At 48.1% G+C, this 16969-nt stretch overlaps 1 protein-coding gene across 1 annotated transcript in view; it reads left to right on the top strand.

Moving 5' to 3' along the window:
• Positions 1-10644, top strand: part of cskl (c-src tyrosine kinase-like) — a 32027-nt gene extending 21383 nt beyond the window's left edge. The window contains exons 5-13 of the mRNA XM_076047095.1: positions 3074-3293; positions 6814-6907; positions 7801-7866; positions 7956-8055; positions 8189-8279; positions 8779-8852; positions 9688-9883; positions 10172-10258; positions 10434-10644. Of these exons, the coding sequence (XP_075903210.1) occupies positions 3074-3293; positions 6814-6907; positions 7801-7866; positions 7956-8055; positions 8189-8279; positions 8779-8852; positions 9688-9883; positions 10172-10258; positions 10434-10616 (1111 nt within the window). The 3' untranslated portion in view covers positions 10617-10644. The remainder of the gene's footprint in view (positions 1-3073; positions 3294-6813; positions 6908-7800; positions 7867-7955; positions 8056-8188; positions 8280-8778; positions 8853-9687; positions 9884-10171; positions 10259-10433) is intronic.
• The last annotated feature ends 6325 nt before the right edge of the window (positions 10645-16969 follow it).

The raw sequence follows: 16969 nt of genomic DNA, 5'->3' as shown, positions 1-16969 counted from the left end.
ACTCTGAAGGATTTGCAAACGCACTCTGAAGTTGCTGCCTGCTTTGCTGACCTCTGATTATAGTATCCAGATCTGTAGCATAATGAGGTATATTTGCTTTTTAATCCCTCATGTCGCCGTCTTCAGCGTTGAAATTCTCAACGCTGTAGGAGTTGTTGTTTTTTTTTTTTGTCTGAACTTTCAGCAGATTTCACTTAAGGGAGGAATTGCATGTTAAAAAACTATTGAGTAAAGTCGTGCTGGCTGACCCCATATCCTCACAGCTGCCTTAACGTCACTGCATATTTTCAAGTTCACTCAAGTGGTCAGAAATGTTTTTTTCTGAAGCTGTTTGCTGTAATCTACTGGGACTTTTGTTATTTTCCCTTATTTGTGTGTGTGTGTGTGGTGTGTGTGTGTGTGTTTCTGCACGTCTGCGTGGGAATTGCTAGCAGATGTGTGTGGAAGGACCTCTCCCTGCCCTCCGGCTTGCGTCAGGGTTCAGCCGTGGTCTTGTGTCGCCTCTCACCCAGTGTGTGTGTGTGTGTGTGTGTGTGTGTGTGTGTGTGTGTGTGTGTTTGTGTGTGTGTGTGTGTGTGTGTGTGTGTGTGTGTGTGTGTGTTTGTGTGTGTGTGTGTGTGTGTGTGTGTGTGTGTGTGACCCTGGGTGGGAGATTCTGTCCTCGCTGCCCCCATGCCCCCAGTGGGACACCAGCGCTCTCCTTTCCCGCTAGACTGCCCCCCTGTGGCAGAGCAGGGCCCTGACACACAACAGGATCATCCCTCATCCCCTCTCGTCAAGCTGTTGTACTGCATTTCATTACGTGCGAGTGACCTCATGTATGGAAGCTGCTGTTGACTGGCACGGCCGGAGCCTCGAGGCCGTCCAAGCTCGACGCCTGCGTTCAGATTAGTGGGAGTTAAGGAGCCGCTGACCATCGGAGAAGCTGCCTACACTGATCTAATCAAGTCAGGCCGCATTAAGCTGCTTTGCCACAGGGGCCGCCACTGTCCGCGCAGGCTGAGGACGGGCATGAGGTGCAGGGGGTGACAGTGGCAGCCACTGACAAACCAGCTAAATCAATTACGGCTGTTGATTAGCAGCTATTTGCTGAGTGTGGGACCATCAGTGTCCATGGACACTGGTGAATGGCTGCAAACGGCAGCTGGAGACAATCGGCATTGAACACAAGCTTGGATGTCAGCTGAGGCTGGGTTAGTGTGGGGAAAACAAATCTGTCTCAGTTTATTTGAATGACGTTGAAATTGTTGAAAATTATTTAACGCTGAAAATGCAACTGAATGCACGACTTCACTTAAAAAAAAAAAAAAAGCATGCACTGGTTGAAACATGAAAAAATCATTAAGTGTATTTCCATAAAACCTTTTAGTGTGCATTAGGAAGAATATCCCACTAGAATATTTATGGCTGTCATAAATAAAAACATCTTCTACTAAATCAGAATCACATTTGTTTTCCTCCGTCTTTTTCAAATCAGAGCAAATGTGAAAAATGGATGGAAACGGGTTTAAATCATTTAGTACCAGATCACCTAATGGAAATACTTTTTTTTTGTTTTAATAAATCAGATTATCAAATTTTTAAAAAAAATTGCTCAACAACACAAAAATTGTTGAACTCAAAAGATGATTGAACAGAATTGTTCAATTACTCAATATATAATAATAATGGACACAAATGTCATGTATTTTTCTGATAGAGACGTTTGAATTACTTTCCAACTCGTTCTGTCAGTTCGTCACGTCTGTTTGGTTCTCATTCATCGAGGCCATCAAGGTCTTTAAGTCCTGAGTTGTAGGCGACAGGTTCCGAAAGCTTGGCCTCACCTTTCATCCAGAAGGTCTCCTCACTTCTAAATCACGTTTACAGTTTCCCAGGTTTTTAGAGGAAATTCTTCATCAACTCAGGTAAAATATCAAGTGCTGCATGTCTCCAGTGATGATGGATGAAGTCCAGCCACCTGCAACTCACTCCTGAGAGAATATCTTGTTGTTGGTGGTGGTGTCAGGAGTCCTGCCCAAGACGCCCTGCTCGTCAACGCTGCCACAGTGTAGCAGCTCTCTAATCCATCCGTCAGCAGCCTATAGCAGAGCCATATGGTGAGGCTGCAGCACAGTGCAGGCCCAAGAGCTTAGCTGCGTCTCTCAGCTGACAGAAGCAGCCGATCTGTGCTTCAGTGTTCTGGATTTAAAGGTCCAGTGAGTCAAATGTGGACTCATTTGTGATTTTTATGTTGGTAAAAGCTTAATATACTGCCCCTAAATATATTAACAAAAGTCTATAATCATAGTGCAATAAAGTCATTTGGTTCAGTTTTTATTTATGTATTAGAATATAAATAGAACAAGGGTCTTGTTCTCAGTTAGCTGCCATCTTGTACCAATATTTTTCTAAGGAAGCCTGCTGTGGACAATCCAGTTTGCCTGACAGCGCGTTTCAGATTTAGGGTGAACACTAGCGTCCTCAAATTAACCAGTGAAGAAGAAGGTGGACCACTCGTCCAGGTTTGTGTGCGCAGGCCACCGTAGTTCCCTGGCAAGCTTGGGAGAGGGAGGTAGAGCGAATGAGTGCCGCAATCTAAAGTCTGACCACGAGGTGGCAGAATTTTACGCACTGTACCTTTTAACCCCAGCGGCACACTGACGCCAGCCATGCCACGCCGACCTGGGTCAGAACCGGATGACTCGGTGCCGTCTGGCCCGCAGCACCGCCCGAGCAGCTCTGCCCTTTTTCCTGTTATTGCAGACTGAGCGCGCCGGCTTCCGACTCTGCCCCAGCGATCGCGCGTGTCTGCTGTTTCCTGTTGTTTGGCTTCAGCTGTTTTGTCAATGGCTCACAGAGCCGAGGGTCTACGGAATCTCAGGAGTGCCAAAATAAATCTGTTAAAAAATACCAAAACAAATCTGTTAATATAAAGACAGTAAATAAAAAAAAACAATATAAAAATACATAGAAAGAGGAATAAATAAATGAATACAGAAATACAGACGTGCAAAATTCAATTTTGTCTTTGTCTTTAATTTTGTCCATGTGAAAACCAAATGGAAATCCTGTGACCCGTCTGTCTCTGCAGCTGGTTCCATGGGAAAATCACTCGCGAGCAGGCCGAGCGGCTCCTCTACCCTCCGGAGACGGGTTTGTTCCTGGTGCGGGAGAGCACCAACTATCCCGGCGACTACACCCTGTGCGTGAGCTGCGACGGCAAGGTGGAGCACTACCGCATCATCTACCACAACGGCAAGCTCACCATCGACGAGGAGGAGTACTTTGAGAACCTCATGCAGCTGGTTGAGGTGAGGGAACTCAAATTGAAAAGAATAATGATAAAAAAAAAAAATCCTCAACTCAGTTGCATTTTCTGTCTGTGTGAGCAGCATTTCAACTGACAGTCACAATGCATTCCTCAATAAGGTTCTCAAACTGCACATTCAATCCATTTGGTGATTAGTTTTAAAATAATGTCTAGTTTCTTATTGAATTTGTCCAGATTTCAGCAAAAATCTGGTGCACAGTATTTATTTATTGCCATCAAACAGCAGCTGTTGCTATGAAATGTGACCCCTCAGTGGTAATACACACACAAAAAGATCATGTAAACTGTTTCTGGCTCTCATACAGTATATTAATGGGGATCTGAATAATGAATATGAGGCATGTTGGTGGGCAAACAGTACTGGATAATTATGTCTTATACAAGGAAGCCCTGGCACACCAATCTCAAAATGAAAACAGACGGGTCTTAGAAACGTTGTCGTGCACATAAGCAGTTAAAATGAAGGACGTGAGCAGACAATTTGGGACACACTGTGAACATAACTGCGTATGAGTGTTTGCTGTCACTCAGTCCAGGCAGCTGAGCCATTCCAAATAAAACAGTCTGGCTTTGAATCAAAGCTCCCCAGTGGGCAGCACTATTTCATAATTTGGTGCACGGAGACTGTCTTGGATAGTTGCAAATATGCACACGGTATTTTGAGGGACGTTGTTGGACCCTTGTAGAAATTATACTGATCTGTAATTAAACTGTAGTTGACCGATTTATTGTTTCCTTCAACTAGGATTGATTTCTCTATTTATTGCCCCCTCCCCCACCAACCACCATCATGGTGACACGGAACGTACCCTCCAGTTTCCATTGTATTCTATACATTTAGTGCTTCAAAGCAGTTTCTCCACCAAGCTGGCAACGAGCAGCCAATTATGCAACTTAAATGAAAAAAAAAAAAGAAAAGAAAACCAGGAAGCAACGCACGCACTCTCCACAGTATCCCAGTGGAGTTTCCCAGGAGTGAGTGAGAGAGTGAGTGAGTGATGCTGTTGTTCAGAGGGCCGTCTGATCCTCTCACTCATTGGCTGCCTGTTATCTCCACACCAGTTCAGTGGAAGGACAGTAGGGGGAGGAGGGCGGGGATGATAGCAGGGGAGGGGGAGGCGGGAGGAGGGATGAGGGAGGTCTTTCATCCGCTCAGACAAAGAGAAGAGTTGGATGGGCGTCTATGGCACCGTTAATTAGAGCTGGTGTCTCTGTCTGGTGGAAGCTGATGGAGGACAGTGTTCCAGCTGGCAGCAGCCCAGTCCAGCCACCTCCAGCCACCTCCATCAGCCTCCATCAGCCTCCATCAGCCTCCATCCTTCTCACCCTCACCCAGTCTGCCCTGCGGTCACCTCCACTACTCCTCCTCCTCCACATCCTACTCCCCCCACATCCTCCTCTTCCTTCTTCTTCTTCTCTTCTCCGCCCCTCCTCTTTCTCCCCCACAGCTTCCTCTTCCCCCTCCACCCTTTTCCCCACGTCCTCCTCTTCCTCCTCCTCCTCATCCTCCTGCTTTTCTTCCTCCTCCTCCTGCTCGTCCTCTTCTTTCTCCTCCTCCACCTCCAACACTCACCTGGTTTGTCTCCTCCCACTTTGTCGTCTGTGTCATCCCTTGCACACACACACACACACACTCTCACTCACCCTGCCCGCCCGCCTGTGCTCCCTCGGGTCGTCCTGTCTCCTGTTAATAGCGCTGATGAGGATTGTTGGCATTCTTCTGCTGCTCTGCTCTCAGTGGCCTGTCACAGCAGGCTTCACACAGCAACAGATATTTAGTCACATTGCTTCTGGGAGTCGCGCTGGTGCCGGTGAAGCTGACTGAGGGCGTTTCCTCCTCCTGTTGTTGTCATGGAGTGAAGGAAGTTTGGCAGCAGATGGTTTGTCACTGATATATATGTGGATTCACCACACGTCTTCATTCTAGCAGCTCCATGCTGGGGGTTATCTGAGGTCAACTCCAGACCTCCACCCAGACCACCCAGACCTTCAAAAATGAGCCCTTTGTGATGTCACAAAATCAATACCTCGCCCAGATACCTTCCACCGTATGGAAGCTCCAATAAAGCAGTTTTCTGATGGGACGCCATAAACAGAGGGCTAAATATGCTGTTTTCTGGCAAGCTGTGAGTGTTTCTGATTATGATGTTGCTTCTCAGGAGTCCAGGGTGAAAAATTAGAGTCAGGGTTGTTCACTGCAGGATGGGGACACAGTCTATTTTGTCTCGTCTTGTATCCGGAATGTGTGTGTGTGGCTTTTCTGTCTCACATTGGTGGGCAGGGTGGGACACAACTGGGCTCTTGCTTCGGTATGTGAGCCTTCACGCTGACTAATACACACTCCATAACACTGGAGCCGCTTCCTGTCCGTCGTCATACCGCCACCTGGTGGCTGTGCCTCCACACTACACGCTGAGCTCGTCCTTCAGTGTGGCTGCTCATGCCGGTTGTGGTGCAGCGGTTCGCCGTCCCCTCTGAACTGAATTGATAACAACAATATAAGCAGCAAGCCTGCGTGGCAGCGAGGATCAGAGCGCCGTGCATGGCAATGAAGCTCTGCAGAGACCACCTTGTGTTCCTGTCGGCGCCGATGCATGTTGAGCTGAAGGTTTGGACCGCCGGGGTTCCTTTTCATCATGAGTGCGCAGGAAAACAGCTCAGCTGTGCCACCGCAGTCGGAACCTTTCTTTGGCTCCTTGAGTTGAAGCGTTGCATGGCTGGAAGCGTCAGACTCGCGCTCGTTTTGCATATCAAGCTGCGCAGACGACCACAGCCGTCGGATTAAATCCAAGCTTCCTGATGGAGCCGTTCGATCAGGAATAATAAGAATGTTTTCACATCAATCGACACTGCACCTGTGAGGCATTGCATCGCATCGCTGAATGAGAAACAAATGATTTTACTCCACTATAAAAAGATGTGCTTCGTGATAAAGATCTAGCAGCAGCATCAGTGTCAGTACTGCTGGAAGTTTCTCACAGACATACAATGGTGTCAAACTCCATGCAAAGTGTGCATCCACAGTTACCATTGGCCTACATGCGCCCCTCGTCCTCTGCTCTCTACTCGCTTGCACAGCTCTGGCAGGAGAGTGAAAGTGGCCGCCCGGAGCTGTGAGGCTCCAGCCACTTCTAGATGGGATGCATGGAAGCACTTTGGTTTCCTGGAGTCTAGAAATGCCAGAGGAGGGAAGCTGCTGGTGCAGCATCGTCTTCACCAACCCCGCTATACAAACACATTGCACAGAAAAATGTTCCGTCTGCACAATCAAAAAAATAAAAGCTGACTGTTGTTTTCTTTTCCTTGTGATTTTTTTTTTTAAATAATATTGTAATAAATACAAGGCAGTGGACTTTTGTAACGGAGGTGTGATTGTACTGTGAGATCTGACATCCCTCCACTGCTGTCACACAATCCTTGGCACAGCTGGATATTCCCGCCTTGTTTTCTTCCTCTCGTGAATAAAAGCCGCTCTTCCTGTCTCTGTGTGTGTGTCCCAGCATTACACCAAAGACGCGGATGGACTCTGCACCAGGCTGATCAAACCCAAGCTGATGGAGGGAACGGTGGCAGCGCAGGACGAGTTCTCCAGGAGTAAGGACGCACCGAGCTCGTTCATTTCTCTCTCTCTGAGGATCCAGCAGAGACGCACTGAGATCGACAAGCTCACCAATTACCAGCCAATGCAATATGAAAAAAAGTTGCTTTGACGATGGCAGAAAATGTCCCGTCACCGTGTATTTATTCCACATGCACACTGATGACATTGAGTGGGAATTTAAAAGACCCACAGAAGGTTTTCCTCCTGCAGCGTCCCTCGAGTGGCAGCAGAGAGCCAGAAGTTGTCGCTCCAAGGTCGACGTTCTGATGGTTGTGTATCTGCTGTCGCTGTAAAATCCCAAAGTCAGAGGCACCGACTTAATCCAAGTCTTAATAGCATTATTCAGCTGAGGGTAATTAACGCTGGCGATGGGTGACGAGTTCTCAATGTCACTCTTCATCATCATCACATGACCTCAGCAGCTCTGACTTCACCCAAGGGGGAGAAATGCATGATAACGCAACTCATCACCCCTTTCTCCAGAGAGACGCACCAGGAGCTCCTCTCACACAAACATTCAAGAAAGGAAACACTTGCAGCATTGCTGCTGAGTCTAAACTCATTTCCACCACGATGCCGAGGGAAAGTTTGGAGGGAAAAAAGGTGAATTTAGCGGCTGAAGCGGAGGAAGTGAACTGGTTGAGTCAGAAGGTGGCGCTTGAGGGTCGAGTGTTCAGACCAGAAGCAAGAGAAGTAGCAGCCCTGAAGATATGACTTCCAGTTCAAGTCGGCTGGTCATTTGCTCAAGTGCAACGCCACCGACAGATGGAGTGGGGGAACTGGAAAAGCAACCAGCATGTTAACTAATATTTCACAGTGTAGTATTTCACTGACATCCTTCCATCAGAATCCTCCAAAGCCTGACGATGGTGTCCTCTCTCTGCAGGCGGTTGGGCCTTGAACAGAAAGGAACTCAAGCTCCTGCAGACCATCGGCAAGGGGGAGTTCGGAGGTGAGGAAGCGTTTTGCTCTGAAGATCGGGAGCCGTTGGGAGTCTTCACCTCCTCTTCACTTCTTCTCCTCGCTCTGTCTTCCCCTCAGATGTGATGGTGGGAGACTACAGAGGGACCAAGGTGGCGGTCAAGTGTATCAAAAACGACGCCACAGCGCAGGCGTTCATCGCGGAGGCCTCGGTCATGACGTAAGAACCCCCGCAGACGCCCCTGTGGCTCTTCGGGCCACGTGAAGCACGTGTTGTAATGACCGGAGGAGGAGTTGCTGCTGTGCCAAACTCAATTGGATTGATTTTTCTCCCCCACTTGTGTTTGATGAAGGCAACTGAGGCACAACAACCTGGTGCAGTTGTTAGGGGTGATCGTGGAGGAGCGGGGCAGCCTCTACATCGTCACAGAGTACATGGCCAAGGTCAGTATGTGGCGTCTGAACACGTGTGATCCCTCTGTGATGTCATAATGCACAGTAAAGCTGCTCCCCAGTGGGCCACTCAGTGCCGGTCCTCCAGCTCTTCATTCATTATGTCTGACGCAGTCGTCAGTTTGTCCAGCGGTGACTCAATGCACTTTGGGCATTTCCATAAGATGTCATTGAGTTAAAGGTCCACTGGGTAAAATATCAAAGAGAGAGAACTGCACAGAACTCTGGTCCTGGTGCTGAGCAACTGCCACTGAGAAAGAAAACGATCCGCTGATAACAAAACAGGGAATTTATGAAAGAAGCATCTTCTCAAAAATCCCTTCTGCTCGTTTTGTCGTTGTTCCATTTATTGATATGAAGAAAACTCACAGTGTGTATACTAACGTGTGTGTGTGTGTGTGTGTGTGTGTGTGTGTGTGTGTGTGTGTGTGTGTGTGTGTGTGTGTGTGTGTGTGTGTGTGTGTGTGTGTGTGTGTGTGTGTGTTATTAGGGCAGCCTAGTGGACTACCTGCGCTCTCGGGGGCGGACCGTGCTGGGGGGAGACTGCCTCCTCAAGTTCTCGCTGTGAGTCCTCTTCATCGCTCCTCTTCATCACAGTGTTCCATCAGCTCTACCACTGTAGACCCGCGTGCAGTGTGTGTCGCTCGGTTCTGCTGGTTCTGTAACCCAGAGCTACTGAACAGGAGAAGCGGCAGCAGAACCTCCCCGTGGTTCTGCTTCACGCTGCGTCCTCGGTGTGAATGACGACTTGTTAGATTCATTCACCACAAACAAGCGGCTTGATTCTGTATAGAAAATGAATCTTAGCCGATGACATCATCCCTCATTGCAAGTGTAGATAAGAGCCACTCATGACACCACATAGAGCAAAAGGTGTCAAGCTCTGGCCCGTGGCCCAAACTTGGCCTCGCAGGGAAATATAATGACACTAATCATCTGGCCAGCTGCTGTTATACAGACACATGTAGCGCTACACTACACATCCCAGAATGCTCTGCTGGTATTTTTGGCACATCAACCAGGACAGGACGTTCACTGAAGGATATTATGATGACCTCATTGGTTTATTGTTGTTATTTTATTTTTAAGAGTAATTTTAGCCCTTTGAAAAAAGTTTACTGTTGAAATTTAAATCGGAACTCTACAAATAAATACATTTACATTTTATTTAATTTGAAATTGGATTTTGCAATTTTTATATCCACCATATTGACCCAAACAAGCAAACTTTGTTTGCGTGCATACAAAAAGGTTCACTGTCGTATCTGGAGGAAGATTTCTTCAGTAAATCAATGTTCTTCAGTGATCATGTTTTGGCCCCAGTGAGATGGACGGAAGGCGCCGGGAGGAGGCGACCTGTGTGTTCTGAGACTCGCTCATCACCTCCGTCCTCTCGCAGTGACGTGTGCGAAGCCATGGAGTATCTGGAGGCCAACAACTTTGTCCACCGAGACCTGGCGGCTCGCAACGTGCTGGTGTCGGAGGACAACATCGCCAAGGTCAGCGACTTCGGCCTCACCAAAGAGGCCTCGTCCATACAGGACACGGCCAAGCTGCCCGTCAAGTGGACCTCCCCCGAGGCGTTAAGAGAGAAGGTGAGAGAAGAGAGGAAGCCTCAGGTCGACCACACGCAAAAAACATCTCAAAAATCACTCAAATGTTTTTCTGCTGTCATGAGGAGGTTTTGCAGAAGTGCACTGAAACACCTTCAGGAAGGAATTTGAATAGTTGTTTGTGCCGCTGGCTGAATTTGCTTTTCTAAAGAGCTTTGTTTTAGTGCTGGAGTCTGGGAGGAAAAAGAAAAGTATGAATTGAGATCTCCTCAACCCAGAAATCCTTCACAAATGCACCTTTTGTCTTTTGAAATTGTTTCTTTGGAACAGAGGTTTTCCACCAAGTCGGACGTGTGGAGCTACGGGATCCTGCTGTGGGAGATCTACTCCTTTGGGCGAGTGCCTTACCCCAGAATTGTAAGTCACTTTGGCGGCAGTGAGCAAGGTGCGCCAGCAGGTGGCAGACTTGGTTGCTGGGCTCGATGCTCTCTGTGTTTGAGAGATGAGATCCGTGTTTGAGATTCTTTATTCATTTGTGGCATCGAATCAGACTTGAATCTCTCTCTCTGCCCCCCCACCCACCCCCCACCAGCCGCTGAAAGAGGTGGTCCCCCGAGTGGAGACGGGATACAAGATGGACCCCCCCGACGGCTGCCCCCCCGTGGTGTACGACCTGATGAAGCAGTGCTGGAACCTGGACTTGGTGGTGCGGCCCTCCTTCCGCATGCTGAGGGAGAAGCTGCAGCATATCAGAGCCAAGGAGCTCTACCTGTGAGGGGGGGAGGGGCGCACGGGTTGGCTGGGGAGGGGAGGGGTTGGAGCTGGGGGAGGGGTCAAACGTCAAGACGTCCAGGGAGCCCAGAGAGGTCAGCGACGAAGCCCAGCGCAGCTTCAGCTGGTGGAGAGAAGGAGGAAGAGGAAGAGGTGGGGCATCCATCGCTCCCCCCTCGCCCCCCCCTCACGCTGTCCTGTGTGACCCCCACCCCCTCCACCCAGGACCTCCACGAGTTGCCCCCCTCCCCATTCCCCCTTCCAGCGGTGCTTCCACGCCAGGACTGTTTCCCTGTTTGTGTCGTAAAAGCTTCTGCCAGATGGTTGCCTCCCCCCTCTCTCTCTCTCTCTCTCTCTCTCTCTCTCTCTCTCTCTCTCTCTCTCTTCCTCTCTCTCTCTCTCTCTCTCTCTCTCTCTCTCTCGATGGGCCGCCAGTCTTTCCTCCTTCTAAAGCTGCCGCTACTCACCCCAGTGTCTCCTCGCTCCCTCCTCCTCTTCCTCTTCCTCTTCCTCTTCCTCCCCCTTCACCCCTCCTCTCCTCCTCCTCCTCCTCCTCCCCTCCTCAACACGGCATTACCTGGAGGGGGAGGCTGGCCTTTTCCTCCGCGTTTGTCAGGTGCTCTTTCTTCCCCTCCTCATCCATCCTTCCATCCATCCCTGCATCCATCCCTCCACATCTCCATCATTTCCACATCACTCTTGCATGAACTCATCTCTCCGTCATTCCACCCTTCACTCCCTCCTCTCCTTTGGCGTGGTGTCAGGTGTGGGGCCTTCGCTCTGTGCCAAAGTGCCTCCAGTCTACAGAGTTCCGGACTTCCCTCCAGCACTTCTTCTTCTTCTTCTTCTTCTTCTTCTTCTTCTTTGGTTTTGAACTCTTTTGTCAGTTAGACTCATTTTTTTTTAAATGCTTTTTTTTAAGTCTTTTTTTATTGCTTTCATTTTTCAGGGAGGTTATCTTTTTTTTAAGCACTGTCTCCCCCACCTCCATCACCACCCCGTCATTCTGTTTTTTGTTTTAGTTTTGTTTTTGTTTTTTACTTCAAGTGTCAGCAATGAGAGCGAGCACAGGAGGAGAGAAGATTCAGGAGGTTTTGCATCGCGTTGGTTCTCCAGTCCAGCAGGGGGAGCCGGCGAGTTCTGAGGGAGCAGGGACGATTACAGGAGAAGTGGGGGGAGAAGCAGGTCACAAACATGGTTGGTTGATTCATCATACGTCGGCTTGTTTTTTTTTTTTTATATCAAAATATATTTAAATGGTTAAAAAAAAAATAACAAGGAAAAACATGACTGGGTGTGGAGAATTTAGAAAGATAAAAAATAAAAAAATCCCTAAAAAAGGAGGAGGACTTTGAGAAAGCAGGAGTGTCCTGGTGTTTAGGAATGTTCAGTGTCTCTGTGAATGCTGGGGTCAGTCCGGGTGGTGCATGCTGTGTGTGAGAGGCCTTGGGTTTAACTGTCAGTGCTTTCAATGTTCATTGTTTTATTATGCTATCATGATTATGAATAAATCATTCCATCAGAAAACTGCGAGCACCTGCATTCTTATATCAGCGACACGTGGAGCCAAACCAGTCCCTGCCTCCTGTGCCCTCTGACATCACACAGGGCTCCCAATTAAAACCGGAGTTTTGATTGGAAAGTGGACCAAGAAAAAGAAGTGAAGGTTGAACTTGACTCATTTCTCTTGAGTTCGTCAACAGGTTAGAGATACAAAAACCGTGTCAGGTGGTATTTATATAATACGGAACTTACAGGCAATTTCATTCTTACTGAAATGAGTTGAGTACTGCTGTTTATGATTTTTTTTTTTTTTTTTTTTTAAGCATTTGGCAAATCAGACACCTGCAAGGCTCTTGTTGTTGTTGTTGTACTGCACTAAAAGCAAAGCCTGTTGTTGTCTCATTTCTTTTCATTTGTTGCATTGAAATGCCAGTGTTTGTAAGCTTGTAATCAGCACCCATTATCGTGGCAAAATTACAAGCAAAATATTGGTGATCTCTCTCTCTCTCTCTCTCTCTCTCTCTCTCTCCCTCTCTCTCTCCTCGCTCTCTCTGCCTCTCCCCCCTCCCCTTTTTCACAGCAATGGTGTAAAACTTTTTAAATCTTCTTCCCAAGATGACTGGCGCTAGTCTCTCTGCTGTGTGTGTGTGTGTGTGTGTGTGTGTGTGTGTGTGTGTGTGTGTGTGTGTGTGTGTGTGTGTGTGTGTGTGTGTGTGTGTGTGTGTGTTCAGTGGACAAACTGACGGAGGATGTGCGACTTTCCCTCCCGTCTGTCGGAGTTTCTCCACAGACGCGCGGCTATAAATAATCCCGCTCTGATCCCTGTTTGACGGCAGCCGCGCTGCAAACAGGTGGCGCGGCGTCGCAGCAACCTTCCAGGTGTGAAGGAGTCGAGCCGTTTCTGGCACTTTCACAGAAATGAGAAAAATGAAAGGTTTATACTGCCTCCGTACCCCTTTTCGGACACAATTAACATTATTTTAATGTATATTTCACTGCTGTTTGTTTACTTACTTACTTACTTGTATCCCTTTTTATTTTCTAATTTTCCTTCAAATTCGAAATAAATAAATAAAAATAAAATCAAGAAGGCAGTTTAAGTTAAAAAAAATAAATAAATAAATTGAATTTAAGGCAATTTCAAAATAAAAAAGCAGACGATTCAATTAAAAAAAAAAAACGTACATTCGAAAAGGAGCGAGAAGAAGTTGATCCCTCGCAGTCCTTCTCCATCCATAATACATTCATATTGCAGGCATACATACATGTTAACAAGACAGACATGCCAACAGGTACATACACACTCTCTCCTGCACACGCACACACACACACACACACACACATATATAGTTAAACAAAACATACAATTTCAGCGACTCATATACAACTATAACTCTACAATAAAAAGAACCTTGCAACATGCGCCCAGTGATCTTCGCCCTCTTCTTTCCTCTACCTCATCAATGTCATTTCCTTACATTTCCAGCCGCTGTTTGGCTGAAGGCTGCTGATTGGTGCAGAGCAGCGGAGCTGGTGCAGGTAGAAAGCAGGTGAGACTCTGGCCGTCTTCCCTCTGCGACCGTCAGAACTCCTCCTCCTCCTCATCCCGAGCTCATCTGTGGGACTCGGAGCGGCCGCATGCACCTCGGGCAGCCTCTCGTGTAATTCAATGTGATTTACGCGAATTTTAATGAACACGACCCGGGCGAAGAAAAAAAGAGAAAGAGAAAACAACAACAAAACACAGACAGCGTTATGTAATCCAGGGCAGTTTGTGCTCATGGCCAAGACCGTGCTGCTGTCAGGAACTATCATGCCGGCTTCGCTTTATCCTCCTGCCACGAGCACCAGAGACGAGATCTGCAGCAGCAGCAGCAGCATCACCACCTCCTCTTCCTCCTCCTCCTTCTCCTCCTCCTCTTCCTTATAGCCCCTCTGATGGAAATTACTGCTGGAATTGGGCAGCCAACGCCTCTTTAATAGAAACAGCAGAAGTTCAATTTCTCCTCAAAGGGGAATTTTTTTTGGAAGGAGTGTTTTGGAAAGATTTCCAAAGGTTTGGAATTGTGACCGAGAAAGGTCAAAGGTCAGAGCAGCACCTGCAAACTGATCTGTAGTTCTAGATTTGAATTATTTCTTTACATACATCTTCATCTATATTGTGAGTTCTTTGTCATTCAATCTGCATCTCACTCTGCCTCTCTCTCTCTCTCTCTCTCTCTCTCTCTCTCCCCTCTCTCTCTCTCTCTCTCTCTCCCCCTCTATCTCCCTCTCTCTCTCCACTTTTTGTATTTCCTTTTCACCCCAACTGGTCATGAGCAGATGAGCGCCCCCTGGAGTCTGGATCTGTTCTAGGTTTCTTCCCACAGGGGAGTTTTTCCTGCACCTTTCTTGCTCTGGGGGCCCAGTTGGTCAACGCTGCACAAGTAAAGTTTGACTGAGTTGATGGATCCTTGAAGCTCAGCCCCCATTGGCCGCCGTTTCTCCACAACGCCGGCGTTCATTGGTCATATTTTCTACCTCTTCACTTGTATGGGGGAGGGGTGTTTTAATTTGAAGAGACAGCAGCTGTAACGGTGTTACTTGAAATGTAAAGCCTGTCTGGAGGTGTCCCTGCCTGCCATGACACACCGGCGGTCATGTGACTGCGAGTTAACGCGCGGCGCCCGAGCGCCGAGTGCCTCCGTGTCGTGTTCACACTTCAGTAATCCTGACAAGCGCACAGCTCGGCGCCTTCTTAGCGGCACAAGCGGGAGGATTGATGTGTTAATCAGCTTTCGATAAGTTATGGATCAGTGCTGCTGACTGCAGCCAGGAGCACACACACACACACACACACACACACACACACACTATGGCAACAAATTAGCTCCTGGATTAATCTGATTACGCCAACACTTCTTTTTTCCACCTTAGTCCAAAAAAAAGCAGAGAGGTGCAAGTGGTTGAGGTGTGTGTGTGTGTGTGTGTGTGTGTGTGTGTCTGTCTGTGTGTGTGTGTGTGTGTGTGTGTGTGTGTGAGAGATGTGAGAATTGTTCTCTTGTGTGTCAAGCAGGACCTGACAGATTTACATGTGACAGAATGAGGGTGAGGTGGTGGAGGTTCAAAGGTGTGTGTGTGTGTGCGTGCGTGCGTGTGTGCGTGTGTGTGTGTGTGTGTGTGTGGCAGCGCTACATGATGGCAGTTTCCCTGAAGCCACAGCATGACTCACCCGGAATATTCACGGAGCTGAGCAGAGCCAATCACTGCGCCCCGACCGACCGACCCGAACCTGTGAACGCTGTCTTTTAATAGAGGCTCCTGGAAAACGCCTGGAAAAAAAAAAGATTTCCAGATTTCACACATGGGATTTAACACGGGGCATCTAAGAGAAGACTCTCACATCTGGAGTGATACAAGCGTTTCCTCTGAAGGGTGAACAGAGAGGATCCACTAATCTGCACACTTCATATGTGGGCGGGCGTAGATTAGCCTTAAAGAGCGGAAAAGGAGGGTAATAGTGAGAGCAGAAATTAAAGCTACTAAATCCATCAGCGCCAATGTAGACGATTAAACAACCGGGCAGTTTTTTTTTTTTTTTCTCTCTGTTAATCCATCATTACGTAATTATAAAAGCCGAACATCTCCAAAAAACCGATGCTTTGTAAGTTCTTTGTTGGTTGGGCCGTAAAAGAGTTTTCCTCAGAAGGTGGGAGAAAACACCCAGAAGATGCATCAGTAGAGTGAGGCCTTCAAAGGAGAGGAGCTCCTCCCACATCCTGGCTGTGCACGGACAGGATGGAGACAGGTAAAGGTGTTTCTGCATAGGATGGAAACTCCCCTGGGTCTTGGGTCCCTGTTCAGCACAGCTGAACGTCGATCTCACCACTTCCTGTTGCTTCCACTTGGAGGCGCCTGACTGTAACCTTTCAGCCAAGAGCGCCACTCATTTGCCCTTGCCGCTGGCGTTGCATTCAGGTTCCATTGGAGAAGTCACGTGGAGGTCCTGCTGGCGGTCTGTCATCCCCCTGCTGTCAACGCAACATATGGAGAGACTTGACCTGCATCCTGCTACTTAGCCTCCTATCTCGCCATGCTAACTCCGGCTCGGGAGCCGATGATTCCCTCTGGCGTGACTGCGGCCGGAGTCAATCAGCTGCACAGCGTGAAGTGGAGGGCTCGGTGAGAAGGGAGAGAGGTCTCCCACGTCATCGCTGCGCTCACTGAAAGCAGCTCGCACTCGACACCACCAGCCTTTTCACACATGCTGGATGGAAAAGAGTCTCAGCCTCGTGGTGTTGGGCTTTCTGTCAAGGAAAAAGTTGAAATTCATTCATCATCAGTTTTTATAGCTTCCTGCTCCCCACCAACTGCAGAGAAGAGCGACTTTATAACATTAGAATCCATTTTTGCTGGCCTGCTACTTTGTGCAGGATGGAAGTTGACGTCTGTGAAAATGAAGGCTACTTTTTGTAGCAGCGCAAGCGATACTAATACACTATATTGCAATACCAACACAAGCCAAGAGTATTGTACTATCCTCAGTGTTGAGATATCGATTGAAACAATAATGAACTAATGTGAACCAACCTCTCAGCTCAGCTCAAACCAATGATCTGCTGGACCTTCCACCTGTTGGGAAGGAGAGAGAACCAAGGTCGTCTAAGAGGGCAAAACCAACTGGCGGGTCACGATAACCGGGTTGGGGGGGGTCAGTGAGGTCTTCACCTCCCGTTTCGGAGACACATTACCAGAACTGTGTCCGAACTGTTTAGCAGATGCAGTCTGAACAGACTTGCAATTAAAAGTGAAAGGATGGAGTTCACTGCCAGGCCGTAGATGAAGATCAGCATCACTTGAGAAGCACTGGTGAAG

Source organism: Nelusetta ayraudi, unplaced genomic scaffold, assembly GCF_046127955.1.
Source record: "Nelusetta ayraudi isolate G7.1 ecotype Tasmania unplaced genomic scaffold, CSIRO-AGI_Nayr_v1 ptg000005l, whole genome shotgun sequence".
Taxonomy (NCBI): domain Eukaryota; kingdom Metazoa; phylum Chordata; class Actinopteri; order Tetraodontiformes; family Monacanthidae; genus Nelusetta; species Nelusetta ayraudi.
Note: the sequence above shows the minus strand (reverse complement) of the source record. Positions and strands in the feature narration are given on the sequence as shown.